The 17,672-nt window shown below is 32.5% G+C and overlaps 1 protein-coding gene across 1 annotated transcript in view; it reads right to left on the reverse strand.

Moving 5' to 3' along the window:
- Positions 1 to 16,331, reverse strand: part of side-VII (sidestep VII) — a 475,559-nt gene extending 459,228 nt beyond the window's left edge. Inside the window, exons 1-3 of the mRNA XM_065499240.1 lie at positions 16,319 to 16,331; positions 16,136 to 16,246; positions 11,046 to 11,252 (exon numbers count right to left, since the gene is read on the reverse strand). Coding sequence (XP_065355312.1) covers positions 11,046 to 11,252; positions 16,136 to 16,246; positions 16,319 to 16,331 — 331 coding nt within the window. The remainder of the gene's footprint in view (positions 1 to 11,045; positions 11,253 to 16,135; positions 16,247 to 16,318) is intronic.
- Positions 16,332 to 17,672: the final 1,341 nt, after the last annotated feature.

Genomic DNA, 17,672 nt, shown 5'->3' on the forward strand with positions numbered 1-17,672 from the left:
AGAAACAAAACAAACAGAAGAATAGATGACAACTTGTTTTTAGAACAACAACTAAAAGACAAATAAGTAAAGAAACTTCTTTATATTTTTTTTTTGACCTTTTTTGTGCATTGACTATTAAATAAAGATCAAGAGTGTTAGCGAAAGTAATTACAAATACTCTTTAATGAGTCTCTTTAACGAAAACAGTGAGCGAAGGCTAAGTGTAAACGGCAGAAATGCATACGTTACAGTTAATGTAGATGAAAAAAAATAGAAACAAAACAAACAGAAGAATAGATGACAACTTGTTTTTAACCGCCAAGCCTGTTAACCGTGCTCGTTCTTGTTCCCCCGCATTGTCTAATGATTGTCAAACAAAAGAAAACCCAACAGCTGTTAATCTGGAGTTACCAAAAAAAGAAATACTTTATTTACGCCTGAAAGTATGCTAGCAATATCAGCTTTAGAAACGAAATCCACCACACCGACAACAATTAAAATTAACCCATTAAGCGGCGCTATACCCAAGATTAGTCAACCATTAAATAAAGATAATAAATCCCAAATACAGGTTGGAATGGACCGGTATGTTACAATATTAAAACGGGCACGAAGTCCCAAGTCTTCGAAAGCGGCACCCTTGGCTAAATTCTATAAGGATAGTGAACCTGCTAGACTAAACAATGAAAATAGTTTTTCTATTCTCGAATGTGAAACAGATGAACCAGTAAATAAAATTACCTCTACAAAACCACCCCCTATTTACTTGAGAGAAAATAATTCAAATTCACTGGTTAAGAGCCTGATCTCATTAATAGGAGAGAACTCTTTTTACGTTATTCCAATCAAGAAAGGCACGATTCATGAAACTAAAATACAGGCCAATAGTGAAAACGATTATAGAAAGGTTGTAACATATTTTGAAACTCAAAATAAAAGTTTTTACACTTATCAGCTGAAAGGAAGCAAGGGTCTACAAGTTGTAATAAAGGGTATTGACTGTAATGTTGAACCACTCGAAATAAAGCAAAGCTTAGAAGATAAAGGTTTTAAGACAAAAAATGTGATAAACATTAGAAATCGCGATAAAAAACCCCAACCACTCTTCCGTGTTGAACTTGAACCCGGTGACATAAACCTGAAAAAAATGAATCACTTACTTATTGCATCGTAAAATTACGGTAGAAGAACCACACAAACGATTTGGCCCGTCCAATGTATGAATAGCCAAGAATATGGACACACCAAGGCATATTGCCACCAGTATGTGTTATTTGCGGGGAGTTGCATAACACATCCCAATGTAACAAATCCAAAGATTATCCTAAAATAAAAAAATGCAGCAATTGCGGAGGTAACCACACAGCAAACTACAGGGGTTGTCCTGTCTACTCAATTGTTAAAAAATCACAAAGCCAGAAACCAAAGATTTTCCCCGCTCAGCCATTAAATAACAACAATTTTAACTACCCCCCGTTACAACAGACATATGACAACAAAGTAACATATGCAAATGTACTTAGAAACAACCAAACTCAGACGCAAGTCCGTCAACTCCAAAACGAAAATGTGAACCCAGAGGTAAGAGAGCAAACGCCAATTTTCAATTTTACCCGACTAAAATCTACAATAGAAACTCTTGTGCAATCGGTAAATAACTTTACAAACTCAATGAGTAACATGATGCAAGAAATGCTTAAGATGCACTCAATGTTATTGCATGCTGTGCTTAACAGACCATGAACTGCCTAAGAATATGTTTTTGGGATGCAAACGGCATACGCCAACACAAAAACGAACTCGAATATTTTTTAAGAAACCAACAAATTGATGTAATGCTGGTTTCTGAAACTCATTTGACGTCCAGAAGTTCCTTTCGAATAAATGGATATGTAATATATGATACCAAAGATCCCAGAGGTAGAGCATGCGGAGGCTCGGCAACACTACTTAATGTGTGATTTTTGCGAAGATTATCTTCAAGCTACTACAATCTGTCTTGAAGATTTTCATCGAAACTTAGTGATTTCATCGATATACTCACCCCCTAGATTTACAATTACAGAAAGTCAATATAGAGTAACTTCGGGTATTGTGGACTATGCGTCTAATGTGGACCAGTGTCTTTTTCAGAAACTATTGAAGGTATGATAAAACTGATTTGTCGTACATTTTACAATTTGTTTGAAACAACAATTACACATTTGCTTTCATGAGTTATTGATATGTTGACTTTTTATTCTTGTATTGAAATTAATGCGACAGCTCAACATTTTTTTCGGCTCAAGTAAGAAACAAAATTTGGTACAGTTACTTGGTAGAATTTAATGTTTGGTTGTTTTATATAGTTAAAGTGGACACGTAGTTTTGCATATATTTGGTAAGAATTTAAGCACATTTAGATTATTAGGTAAAAATAACTTTTTACCACTGTAACCCAAGTTCGTGTAATGTGGACCACTTAAATTACTTGATTATGTACTACTGGTCCATATTACCCGACAATAACTATGTACTTTGTAAGCAATCTATCTAAGCCACGAACGCGACTTTTTAGTTTGTATTAATAAAAATATATTGAAATTAAATTTTTTAATCATTCATGATTAGCTGGTTCATGAATTTTATGTATTAAATACTAGTCCACATTACCCTCATATAGTGGTCCATATTACCCTCCAATTTTTTTAATGCTGATTTTTGGATTCCTTACAATATTTTCACATAAATTTTTTATCCTTTAACGGAAAAAATATTCAACTGCAAAAACCATTAGAAAATACATTAGCTAATTTATTGCTTCACAACTCTTTTAATATCCATATATATTGTGGCCAAAATTTAGAAAAAACAAAACGGTAGTCCACATTACCCGAAGTTACTCTAATAGATGTTTTAAATCACCCCCCTAGGGAAATGATTCAAATTGAATCCTCGCTGGAACTATCTTCAGATCACTCACCCACTATTGTTACTTTATTGAGCCCCCTAGAAATTGTATCCCCGACTGGTAATTTAGCAATGGCAGGCACAAGAATAAATTGGCTCAAATATAAAAAAAATACCTCAGTACACATTGCTCGAAAAACATACCGCTAAGAACACTAGAAAACATCGACCACTCTCTTATCAATTTCGATAAAAATCTCAAATTGGCTGCTCAACATGCTACCCAAACCCCCCGACAAATCAGACAAATCTTAAATGAAAAAAGAAGATTTCGCAGAGAGTGGCAATTGCACAGATTGTATAAAAAGACTTAAAAAGCTCTTGGAATTTCGAAAAATGGAATCATTGAATAAATATTTAGAAAGCCTGTCGAGCAACAAAAAGTCTTCAAAGACCCGTTATATGTAAGTCCCCCTTGCGAAATTCAAGTGGTGGTTGGGCAAGAAATGATACTGAAAAAGGGAATCTGTTTGTTAATCATTTAAAAAAAGTATTTACACCGAACACATCAAACGAAGCAATTGAGTTGCCACCTGTTGCACCCCATTTTGGAGCAGCCGTACCCCTACGTTTTGAGATTCGAGAGATCGAAAATGCTATTGTTGATTTAAATCCCAAGAAAGCGCCTGGTATGGACAAGATCAGCAACAAGATGCTTATGGAGCTACCCCGGATAGCAATAAAAATAATTCGAGGTGACCAAATTTGAGGGGCCACGTACTGGCCCCCATTACCCGTAGGAAGCTGAACAACTACGACTCAACTCGAAAACACCTCAGCTCCAATCATGTGAAATTTCGTAATAATATCTCTAATAGTTCCCGAGATACCGAATTATTGCCAAAAAAATACGTTTCTGAACCACTGTGAGACGTGCCGCTAGCCCTCTGAAGTTTTGAGATGCATTTACAAGGGGAAAAAATGCATTTTTTTCAGTTTTTGTAAAAATTTTGGCATTAAAAATTACTTTTCCAATTTAAATTAAAAGAATAGAAATGTGTACGCAATTGTCGTTCTAATGAGACATAAAAATTATGTCCATATTTACCTATTCTTAGGTATGAACAAAAAAATAAAATTTTTTTAACGGCAGTTTCAAAACTCCATTTTCAAATTTTTAAAAATTTTGTTAAACAAATTTCAGAATTTTTTGATCATCTTATTGGGATTTATTAAGAATATAATAGGGAATAAAAATGTGAAAAAATTATGAAAATATATCTTATAGTTTTTCCGTACCTGCGATTAAATTTTGAAATTTTCGAGAAAAACCAATTATTTGGCAATTTTACCTTGAAACTTTTACTAAAATCGGAAAACGTTAACCCTTAAATCGTGAAGGTCAAATTTTGAAATATTTGGAATTTTTCATGGAGATATAGCCGATTTTGATGAAACTTAAGAAAAATATAACATAAACTCTAGGGTTTATAATGACAGCACAAGAATGGAAATTAACGCTTAATGGCACTTGGGGTTAAAATGACCCCAAACTTTTAAAATCCAAATTTTTTTTATGGTTTTAGAAGTTTGGGGTCATTTTAACCCCAAGTGCTATATAGGGTTAATTTTAATTTTTCGGCTGTTTTTGTAAATACTAGGCTTTGTGTTATATTTTTGTTAAATTTCATCAAAATCGACCCAAAAATATACAACATTTCGAAATCTTTCCAAGAGAAATTCCAAATATTGAAAAATTTGACATTTGACCTTCACGATTTAAGGGTTAACGTTTTCCGATTTTAGTAAAAGTTTCAGAGTATATTTATAATTATCTGGACTAAATTTTTTGACCAATTTCTGTTTTTTATGTCTCATTAGAACGACAATTATGTACACATTTCTATTCTTTTAAATTAAATTGCAAAAGTAATTTTTTAATGGCAAAATTTTTACAAAAACTGAAAAAAAATGCATTTTTCTCCTTGTAAATGCATCTCAAAACTTCAGAGGGCTTGCGGCACGTCTTAACCCCAACCGATTTACCTAAAATTTTTTTAGGATGATTTTTTTACTAATGTTCACCAAACTGAGGGGTGAGAATGACCAAAATCCAACTTTCGTTTATTAAGGGCCACCCTAATATACATATATTCCAAGCAAATAACATTTTTTATTGTCGATAATAGCGCTTCCATTTTTCTTTAATTTAGCTTTGACAATCAACCAATATTTTTTAATTGGCCGAAGTTGGGGACAATTGGGTGGGTTCAAATGTTTTGGTATTACATCGACTTTGTTGCTTCGATACCAATCCATGGCAGCTTTGGAATAGTGGCAGGAGGCCAAATCGGGCCAAAACTTTACTGAAAAATGGCGTTGTCTAATAAAGGGTAGCAAACGTTTTTGAAGACATTTCTTTGCAATATTTAAGAATGATCACAGTTGCCCCCTGGTATATCAAAAACGCGAATATACACAAAGATCTAAACGTGTCCCTTGTGAAAACTGAGATCACGAAAAATGTACAAACATATTTAAACAAAAAAACTTCAAATTCACCCAAACATATTAGATAACCGTGGCCACTAGAGTGCTCCAAAAAAATAAAATTGCGAATTTTGACCGTCCCCCCCTCTAGAATTATTCTATGTATTGTAGAAACACATTGTGTAAAATATTAGGATGATAGGATAACGTTAACTGGTGGCGCAACGACGCTGAAGTTTTGAGGTGCATTGACAAGGGGAAAATATGCAATTTTTTCAGTTTTTGTAAAAATTTTGCCATTAAATAATGACTTTTACAATTTAATTTAAAAGAATCGAAATGTGTACGTAATTGTCGTTACAATAAGATATAAAAGACAAAAATTGGTGAAAAAATGTTAAAGTTATTAAAAAATCGCCAGGCCATTAACGTGCCTCAGGCCACTAGAACAAGAAATGTAGGAACAAAATTAACATATTTTGAGAAATATTAAAATAAAAGCTTATTTTTACTTAAAATATATCCATATTTGCTTGTATATGAGTTTTTGTCCTCGTAGGATACCGTTAACCTATTCGCAGGTATGACCAAAAAAATTAAATTTTTTTAACGGCAGTTTCAAAACTCCAATTTCAAATTTTTAAAAATTGTGTTAAACAAATTTCAGAATTTTTTGATCATCACATGGGGATTTATTGACAACATAATAGGGAATAAAAATGTGAGAAAAGTATGTCAATACCTCCTATAGTTTTTCCGTACCTGCGATATAAATTTTGCGATTTTTGAGAAAAACTAATTTTTTGGCCATATTTTGGGGAATGACCAGAATTTCCTTACTGTAATGATTTTTAAGTAAAAGCTATTCAGAATAATATAGTCCAGGTAATTTTAAATATAGTCTGAAAGTTTTACTAAAATCGGAAAACTTTAACCCTTAATTGCTATTAAGGGTTAATTTCCATTTTTGTACTGTTATTGTGAATACTAGACTTCATTTTATATTTTTCTTAAGTTTCATCAAAATCGGCCCAAAAATATATATTATTTCGCTATCTTTCCATGAGAAATTTCAAATTTTGAAAAAATTTACCTCTGACCTTCACGATTTAAGGGTTAAAGTTTTCCGATTTTAGTAAAACTTTCAGACTATATTTAAAATTACCTGGACTATATAATTCTTAACATTTTTAACTTTAACATTTTTTCACCAATTTTTGTCTTTTATATCTTATTATAACGACAATTACGTACACATTTCGATTCTTTTAAATTAAATTGTAAAAGTCATTATTTAATGGCAACATTTTTACAAAAACTGAAAAAATTGCATATTTTCCCCTTGTAAATGCACCTCAAAACTTCAGCGTCGTTGCGCCACCAGTTAACGTTATCCTATCATCCTAATATTTTACACAACGTGTTTCTACAATACATAGAACAATTCTAGAGGGGGGGACGACCTGTACCTAGAAAGTTTTTTTCGTCCATACAATCTTGGAGCACTCTAGTGGCCACACTCGAATAAGAAGAAGGGACACAGCAGACCTAATCCAAGAACAATGAATAAACAATTTTTCGTCTCGCACTGGCTGGACTAATTAAGTTATAATTATTAGATATAAGATTTGAAATACTTGTTGTTAGTTCATTAAGCAATGAAGATTCAATAAATAAAAATTTAAAAAAAATGTTCTCTGCAACATAAAATTTACGTCCTGTTGAAGGTCCATTTTCTCATACGTTTCATCATCCATGATAAGGCAGTTGTTAAATTTTGTCAAAACTTCTTCGTAAAGTAAACGATACCGTTTTACAGCAGTAATATTTTGGTTTTCTGTACGATTTGGATATTTAATGTTACGATATGACCGGAAGTCAGCATTCAGGCGTATTCTTCGTGCTGTACTACGACTGGTTTATATTTTTTGACGCGATCATTATCAGATAAACCAGGATATTCTTGGTTTCGTCGATTTTTTTTCTAGTTTAATTTTTCATTGCTCGCCACGTGTTCAAAAATTAATAATATTAATTAGTATATTATACTAATTTGAAATCTTGACAGAATAATGGTTGGATTGTTTGGAAAGTCATGCCAAAAGAAAACTAAAATGTTGCCACTAGTTTTTTGTAAAAAGCTTCTACAGTGCGACCGGATTTTTGTGAACAATACTTAATTTATACTTTTTCTTTGATAGAACTTTTAAATTCTTCGAATCAGGAATGAATTAGAAAATGAATCCACTATGGAAGTGGCACAAGAATGGCTATATTTCTGAACTTTCAAAATTGATTGGTCTAGAAACATATATAGGTTTGCGATGATATATGGGCAATTCCACGAGAATGACTACCACGACCGAAAACCCTTGAAACTTTTTCAAGATGATTTGAATAGGAGAAAACACTAAAATATTACTATGTGTAAGTATTTAGCGCCTATTACAACATTTCATTAGCTAATAATAGTTTAAACTGACTATATTTAATTTTTTAATTTAATTGACATGTTTTAGGCTAAAATTGCAGTTAAAACTAAGTTCCGAATTAGCATGACTCTGATTGTTTATTTGCTATTATAAAATTGTTTATTGAAACCGAATGTATATTTTCCATTCATTTTTTAGTTTTTGTAGACATACATATATTTACAGAATATATATTGTTTTATTATAAGAGAAAAATCTGTCACGTACGGTATGTCACGTACGATATTAAATTTTATTTATTATAAAATCATTCAAAGATTGTTTTTATTTAAATATTACGGATTGTAAAGGAAAAATATTTCGTTTAGTGTAAGAAATTAAAAGAAAACATAACGCCTGTCACGATTCGAAATTTTTTGCGTACTTCTACATGTACTTCAAAACGGGCTTGACGGATACCAATTACATTTTCCATTAAATTACTTAAGCTGTAATTGCAATTCAAAATTTTAAATTACAATTACATGTAATTGATGTGATACTGATTACAATTATTGTAATTGCCATTTTTTCAATTACAATTATGTACATGTAATTTGTAATATTCAATATATTTTTTTTTTTAATAACGCCAAACGAGGGCTCAATATTTTATTTCATTTAAAAAATTTGTTTACATATTTAACTTAGTTCTAATCATGCGAAGCCATTCGGCTTGTCTGCAGGATACAAAAATAAAAATATGGACTCAAATAATTTTATTAAAAAATATATATACATATTATGTTTAGATATTAAAATGTTTAAATTCATTGCGAGGATATAAAATGTAATTTTAATAATGATTTTCTTTTATAAATATTAGTTATATTAAGTAGATATAACGGTAACTTGTTGAAAATTGTAGGTAATATAACGGCTAAGGTGTTTTTGCCATAGTTGTTTCTGTAGCGCTCAACTTTGTATCTTCCTTCAGTACGAAGTCGTGTGCTGTATGTATGGTCTAGTGGTTTTAGGAATCTGTCGTCTTTATAAAATTCATTAAAAAGTGTGGTGTAATATATACTTTTGACGTTGAGTATTCCTAGCTGAGTACCGATGTTATTATTTGGGCTGATGTTGTTGCTCCTATTAATGCTATTACTTTCTATATTGTTTGCGTTCAAGTTTCTGCGATTCTGGATGTTGGAGTTTGAGGTGTTGTTGTTTGGATAGTTGTTATTCGTAGAGTTGTTTTGAACGAGCAGCCAAACCACTTCGAACAACGGTGTACCACAGGGGTCAAAACTAGGTCCTATTCTCTACCTCATATATGCAAATGAAATGATCAACATGCTAAAAAACTGCACGACATTCGCATACGCAGACGATACTGCAATAATAGTATCTCACAAAAATGTTGATACTGCAATTAATGTGATGCAAAACCAATTAGATAATATAAATAAATGGTGTCATGACAACGGGATCGTAATAAACTCATCAAAATCTAAACTAATGCACTTTAAACCACCTCACATCACCCACACTAACATATACATTTTATTAACTTAAACTCGAATACTCCTTGGCTACGCCCACATCAAATTTTATCACGATCGGACCAGCCGTTTAGAAATGCCAGATTTATTTCCATTTTTTATTCTGCCCCACTGTGAAGTGTCCCTAATCACTTGGTTATTTTTTTTACTGATAGGTGACATCCAACTACTAGACACAAGGAGGGCATTTTGGACTTCCACTCCCCCGTTTTCTAGAGCCACTTATTTTCGAATTTTGTGATTTTGAAAATTTGCTCAACTTTGGCCCACTAGTTCACCACCAATGCATGACCTAATATGTGCATAGTCTTTAAATATGTGCATTAGCGTGGGTAAATTTTTTTCTCGACAAAGCGGTTATCCAAATCGTAATCTACGATGAATTCTAAGAAGTTTTGCCGAAGAAACCATGGATCTAAAATCAAAACCGAGCTTCCCATTTTTAACGCGAAAATTTTCCTTTCGTATTTTATATTCTTGTTTAAATATACTAACATTTTATTGATCCTTTTAAGAAACTTGACTATGTTTGGGCTTTTTCGAAATGAAAGAAAGGCAGAAAATATGAATCTTTGCAAATGGAGAAGATTAACAGTAAACTTCACCCGAGAATGTTTAAAAAAATCTCATATAGTGGTTGTGCGAGAACCTAAAACCGAGCTTTTGGGTCACAGTGGGGGAAATGAAAAAATGGTGCAAATAAATCTCTAACTTTTAAACCGATAAACCGATTTTAATAAAATTTCCAACGACTATAGAGGAGGTGTTGCTGAGCTCAAGTTTTAAATTTGGACTTTCAACACTAAGGTGGAGCGGAGACTCAAGACCCCAAATTGGGGTGTGTATATTACAAATTAAAATTGATGCCAAATTTTTGTTCTCAATCCGATTTGAAATATTTTAATATACGTGAAATCTAGAAGAGAGCTACAAAAAATATTACTATAACTATATTTTATCTTTTATAATTTACGAGATATTCACCATTGTAAATTAAAATTTTATGGTTTTTACCTACCTTGGTCTGTATTTTTGCAAATATCGGATTCAAATCTCTCCCGATTTTTTTCAAATATATATTTTTTATTAGTATTATAAGGAAAGAATTATTTCAAAACCGATAACAAATCAAAAGTTATGTGCACTTAAATTAAAAAAAGTACTTATATTAATCTTTAGTTATACAGAAAATAAAAACAAAATAAATAATGCATTTATATTTTTCTCAACGGTAACATTTTGGAAATACTATAGAAGAAAAATAATTTCAATATATGTATAACTGCGTGACCACGCAGAAATTTTATGTAAATTTCAAATTTATGGAAAATTTTCTCTAATCGCATAGCTGCTTTCAAAAATTTAAAACCACTTTTATATGCCCCAATATGTTCTTAAATATTTTGCAAAGGGAATTTATAGCCCGGATCTCGGGGAATGTTTTACCGTGGCGATGTGGTATCTGACCTGAATCTTATCTGGATCTACGAGGATCCAGTTGGCCCTAGAACCTTTCATGTCTGGATCATTATACTCTAAGCGAATCTCTTAGAGACAGTCAGCCGCATTGCAAAAACGTTTCAATTTACTAAAAACTACACCAATTGAAACATTTTTACAAAATTTTTTAGAAGAAATTGTACTTTCTTCTGGTTTCTTTTTAATAAGTAAAGTAATTTACAATTAGGTTATTAATCAAAAATATACTTACAGTTCATGTCAATTTGTACTACGGACTCTACAGGTGTTGCACGTGGGTGATTATTCGCTTTACATGTTATTCTGGAATTAAGATCTGACCTACTAAGTGGCCCTATTGTTATTTCGCTCTGTACGTATCGTTGTCCAGGAACGTAGTTCATCTGAGAGTCAATAATTATTTCATCTCTATACCAGCTTATTTTAGGGGTTGGTTTTCCTGTAAATATAATAATGAGTAATACATATAAACAGAACTATTTTAAACAATTATAATAAGAGTGCCTAATTTTTAAAAAGATTAACTAATTCAATGTCTTTAGCTTAGTGTTCAAAAGTACTAAAAGTACTAAATTTACATAAAACTTTGCGCCGAGTCGTATGTTAATGTTGTCAAACCTTGAAAATTCCAAAAGGAGAATAATATCAAAACAAACATTGAACAATTAGTTTTTAGGATTTCAATATTAACCGTTTGATTGTTTTTGGAACTCAAATTGGTTCATAAGTATTATTTATGGGTAAACAAAATTTTATTTTAGAAAGTTTTAGTTTTTAGCGTGATAATATTTTTATTTTTCCTTTTTATACCCTACACCACCATAGTGGGGAGGGTATTATGCGTTTGTGCAGATGTTTGTAACGCCCAAAAATATTAGTCTAACACCCACCTTAAAGTATACCGATCGACTTAGAATCACTTTCTGAGCGATGTCCGTCCGTCCGTCTGGTCGGCTGTCCATGTAAACCTTGTGCGCAGAGTACAGGTCGCAATTTTGAAGATATTTCGATCAAATTTGGTACATATTATTTTTTCGGCTCAAGGACCAAGCCTATTGAAACTGGCTGAAATCGGTCCACTATTTCACCTAGCCCCCATACAAATGTCCTCCCGAAATTGGACTTTATCGGTCATAAATGTTTAATTTATATATGTATCTCCACAAATTCCGCTCCAAATAAGTTTTATATACACAAAATTCATGTCACCAAATTTTGTTACGATCGGTCCATAATTAGTCATAGCTCCCATATAGACCCGCTTCCGAAAATCACTTTAACGTGCATAAACTTTAATATAGACATAAATCACACGACCTAATTTCATGGTGATCGGTCCATAATTGGTCATAGCCCCCATATAACCCCACTTCCGAAAATCACTCAAAAATATAAATTATTGAAATTTTAAAAGAAAAATTTTGTTTGCTCTTTTACTTAGTGTAGGGTATTATATGGTCGGGCTTGACCGACCATACTTTCTTACTTGTTATGGTTATTTTTACAAGTAAAACTTGAGTGTTTGTAATTCCTTAGCTTCCCTAAAGCTTATGGGAAAAGGTTTCCTGGCCTTAGCTGCCAGTGCACAGTGGGGGAACTGAACAAAATTTTAAATAAATCTGTAACTTCTAAACGAATAGCTATAGAGGAGGTGTTGATAAGTTTAAGTTTTGAATTTGGGCCACAATTCTCCAAAGTGGGGCGCCTCGGATATATCAAAAATTAAAAATTATGCAAAATTTTTGTTCGCGATTTGATTTGAAAGATTTTTATATATGTATGGAAAAGAAAAGATATACATATTATATGTATATCAACGTGTAGGAAATTGTATCCTATTTTAAAAAATCTACAATATTTTTAAGAATTCAAAAAATTATAGAAGAGTTTTTTTTCAAAAATATGGAAAAAAACTGGTAGCTGTTTTTTGGAAATTTTTTAATTGTTAAAATTATGTATTGTATGTGTTGCATGCGGAGACTTGCATATTTCATCACAATGTGATATTATTCAAAAGGGTCTCAAAAAGAAATGTGGAAACTGTGGTGGCCACCATACGGCGAATTATCGGGGATGCAAAGTTTACAAAGAATTGTTAAATAGATTGAGATAGAGGCGAAAACTAAAGAGAAATGACTTTTTTTGTACCATCGGCGGTTAACATAGATTTTCCAACACCAGTAAATTCAGTAGCCCGTAATAATGAAAATGAACAATGAATGCAAATTTCCCACAATTAAACACGGCTAAATCTGGAACCTGGTGTTTTGAAGTCAGAAAATACACAGCCTAATATTCCCCAAAATACGGGAGGGATAGAAAACCTATTACAAGCGCTTACGCAAAATATTACCTCTCTTAATTAAAACATGTCTAACATAATGCCATGCAAAACACAATAAAAGAGCTTTTGAGAGCGCAGAACCAAATGCTTCAAATCCTCCTATCAAAAAAATTAGTTTCTTGAAAGTTTGTTTTTGGAATGCAAACGGTTTGGACCAACATAAATCTGAGGTTTCTAATTTTATGATAAATAAAGACATCGATGTGATGTTAATTTCTGAACATTGGCGTAGATAGGGGAAAGCTGGCGTGTTCAAACAGTAAGAATTGCTTGGATGTCATATCCCCTGGCCAACCAACATACTGGTCTACTGATCCTAGGAAGATTCCTGACCTTATAGGCTTTGCCATATCTAGAAATGTTGATCGAAATTCAATATCTACGGAAATATCTTTTGATTTATCTTCCGACCATTCACTCGTAATAGTCACCTATTATGGGACAAATATAACAAAATCTCCTGAAAATATTCCGTTTTACAAAACAAATTGGCTTAAATACACGAAATTCATCAGTAGCCATATGAACGAATGCGTCATTAATTACTTCGGCTCTGGATCATTCAATGATCGAGATCTCTGCAAAGCCAAAAAGGCATATTTCCAATTCAGATATTGAACGATTACTTCTCGAAAAGAGAAAGCTTTGAAGAGTGTGGCAACAAAATAGATCACCTGCTGCAAAGCAGAGGCTGCTAGAAGACTGAAGAGAGCCCTTTGTTTAGAAGAGGATCGCAGAAACAGAAGATACATTGAGAGTTCGACGAATACTAAACATACGAACTTTTGTCTTTGGAAAGCAACATCAAAACACCGGTAGAGGCAAAAACACCGTTGAGAAAAGCTGATGGTAATTGGGCAAGAAATGCTAAGGACAAAGCATTAATTTTTGCCGAGCACCTACATAATGTATTTAAGCCAAATCCATCCAACTATGATTTTGTACTGAAAATCCTCCTGTTCATGAGACAGCGGATGATCATATAAGAGTAAGTCCCGAGGACGTTCGAAAAGTTATCAAAAATAACATAAATACAAAAAAATCTCCAGGATATAGCTATAATCGTGCTATCTGTATTGTTTTCTGAGATCATTAGACTAGGCGTTTTCCCAACAAATTGGAAAATTGCTCAGATCATAATGCTATCTTTTTGGACATCGCCCAGGCCTTCGACATGGTGTCTACTGCCACTAAGTATGCATCAATTGCTGGAGTCATACATATCAGACCGAGTTTTTAGAGTGAAATATTGCGATTATGTAACAGGAAATTATGAAATTAATGATGGTGTTCCACAGGGAAGTGTTCTCGGACCAACACTTTATTTTATATATACTTCTGACTTGCCTGTGTGCGATAGAATTACCATATCAACAATACGTAGCTCCCATGCAGATCCGTAGGTAACTTCGAAAAAAAATATATTCGATTTCCAAAAAATTTATACGAAACAAATTTTTTTATCATAATTATTTTTAATGCCGGTGGTTAGTAAACTAAACACTTCACTCCACAAAAAACCTTGGAATGGGATGGTTTTTTCATGTTTTGATTTTTTTTTACTTTTTATAATAAACTAACCTTGATTAAAGTAAAAATGCAATTGCTTTGATTTTAAACTTACATATATACAAAAACGCTGGGCTGAAAGAGTTAAAACAAACAAATTTTGAAATACTTTATTTAAATAATTCTTAAAACTAATCTATAAGCCTTCAAGGATCAAAAGACTACTGAGGCTACAGTTGTTTATATTTTTTCCTAAAATTTAGCAAAAACGTAAACCACTGTGCAATGGCTTATTCATAAGATCTAATTTATCCCCCAACAATAAGAATCAGTGAATTTATCGTCAGTGAATATATAGCTGAACTTTCATTCGTCCACGATTTTCGCGACTTTTGTATGAAAAAGTCGTTAACGATTTGTGGCGGCTGTCCTACATTTGTCTTCAATGACTTTACATTACCATGGACCCATCATTGTCTTGAAGACGTGGCCAACTGGGGACTAATGGAAACTAACACACTAGCAATTTATTTACCAACACATGCATAACACGGCACAAGTTGGAAAGAGAAAACAAGTCACACATGCACGAATGTTTCCATCAGGTTTTTCCCGATGCTCTTAATAAAATGATGGGAACTACTGATCTATAAACCCATCAGTACTACCCATCAGATGATTCATCAAATGACTGTCACTGTTCTTGTAGGTTAATTTCCTAAGGAAAATACTGTTGTACACAAAATGTTCAATGCAAAATACTTTTCTTCAAATCATACTACAAAATATAATTGTCCAATTCACAACGTAGTTGTATGTTGTACGTTGTATGATACAACTATTGTGGTTGTGAACGCAAGTTTCGCAAAGTCGTAAGTTTACCTTGTCAATGCCAAAAGAAACAGATAAAAACAAGACATCCCAAAGTCTATTAATATGTAAAATTAATAGTGCAGCGAACAATATCAAACTAATATCTGAATTGTTTAAAAATGCAAATAATTGACAAATATTTAAAACAAATTATCGTTTTTCATAAATTAAATAAATCAACTGATTTCAGTGTAACCGTTTGGTTGTTATTTTACACTAAAATTAACAAATTTTGTTGTTTATGTATAAATATGAACTTTTGGTAACACTTAAATTTTCATACAACATTCGAAAAACATATGTAAAAATGTTGTAGGTGTTGTAAAAAATATTTATATAGAAATTATCAACAACATTTGTACAACTATTGTAGATTCAGACGACTTATAACTCATACGACTGTACAACGTCAGTTGTGAATTGAACAAATATGTATACTGAAATTATACACCATCTTTGAAACAATCTAATCGGTTCAGATTTTTAGCAATGAGTGAGTTCTGCAAACGAATTTGCAGGTTAAAAGCTAGTATTTTATAAAATTCGTTCATATTTTTATTATTTTACTACGATCCAAAGTTAAATTTGATACTTACCTCCAATTGCTTCGCACTTCAAAGTAACAATGTCACCCTCGCTATAGGGACCTACAACAGTTGATCGCTCTACATCAGAGTCGTCTCGAATGATGACTACTTCTGGAGGCACTGCAAAAAAGATTAAAATTTTAGATTTTATTTTTTCATTTAAAATGTCTTAAAGAAACAACTAAAATAAACTATTGTACGCCATATAAGTTAAATTTGTAATAAAATATTACCAAAAATTGGCTCATCATAGTAATAGCAATTTGTGTCAAATTCGTTCTAGTTATTAGGGTTCTATAGCTGAAACAAAAAGTCGACTTTTCGACCTTTCGACTTTTTCCGTTTTTTAAAAAGTCGACTTTTCGAACTTTCGACTTTTGGTGATTTATGAAAAGTCGAATTTTCGAACTTTCGACTTTTTAGTTAATCGACTATTTTCGACTTTCCGAATATTTTCGACTTTTTTCAATTTTTTAACATTTCTTGTAAAAAATACATGGTTTCTACATTTATTGATGCGCCTTTTGTAATGTTTAGCAGTTAGAAGAATGTTTTAAGAATTTTGTGTAGAAAAAGCTTTATTTTATAAACATTTATTTATTACTAGCTGACCCGACAGACGTTGTCCTGTCCAAATTAGAAAAAAATTTCGATTTGTGAATTTGTGTGAAGCTGTTTAAATGTGTAAAAATAGTTAAAAAGAGAAAAAAAACGTATTTTTGAGTGAAATATGTATGTATGTACAACGAAACTTATGGTGTTCTATTTACATTTTAATTGAAAAATCGCTGTTCAGGTAACCATTTAAAATAAAGAAATACATTTTTTCGATTGCTACACGACATTTTTTGTTATTGTCTGGCACGTAAACAAATAATGCTGATGGTGTTCCAACACAGGAACATATGATATATGGAGCCATAGAGATCCGTGGTAGCAAAACGTCTTGTCCTTTGTACTTCCTTTAAGTATTGTTGCTTCGATGACCTTATGCATCAGGTTTTTTATCGCAAGTCGGGTGCCAATACAAAGACGTGATCCGATCAGACTATCAGTTGGAGATGGCGAGGCGGTAGTCCTGGTAATTCCAGCGAGTTGGATAGTTGACGACATCATCTTGGGGAGTAACAGAATCCACCGATTTGTATGTCATCATTAGACGTATTAGACAGAAATATCACTTTAAATCTTAAAATTCAATTCGTCGACATCAATGTTTTTCGCAGCCAATATAGTAAGTTAGCTCAACCTATCATAATTTTTGTAATTTTGTGCAACGTTTGGGATCACCTTTCGGATGAGTTCGGATTTTGATTCGGTGAACTGGCAGAAAGCGATGGGAAATTAAATGCAGTCGCAATTGATTGGAAAATACTTCTCCAGATTGATCGTTCTGCAGTTCGACACACATGGCCACAGTCAATTTGAGTTTCTTGACGTGTTTCCACAAAACGGACGACTTTAAACATGCATTAAGTTCATCGGTTTGAGTTGACCGTGGAATTTTGTTTGCCGAAAATCACCTGGCAACAGAATCATCTCACCT

This window comes from Calliphora vicina, chromosome 1, assembly GCF_958450345.1.
Source record: "Calliphora vicina chromosome 1, idCalVici1.1, whole genome shotgun sequence".
Lineage (NCBI taxonomy): Eukaryota > Metazoa > Arthropoda > Insecta > Diptera > Calliphoridae > Calliphora > Calliphora vicina.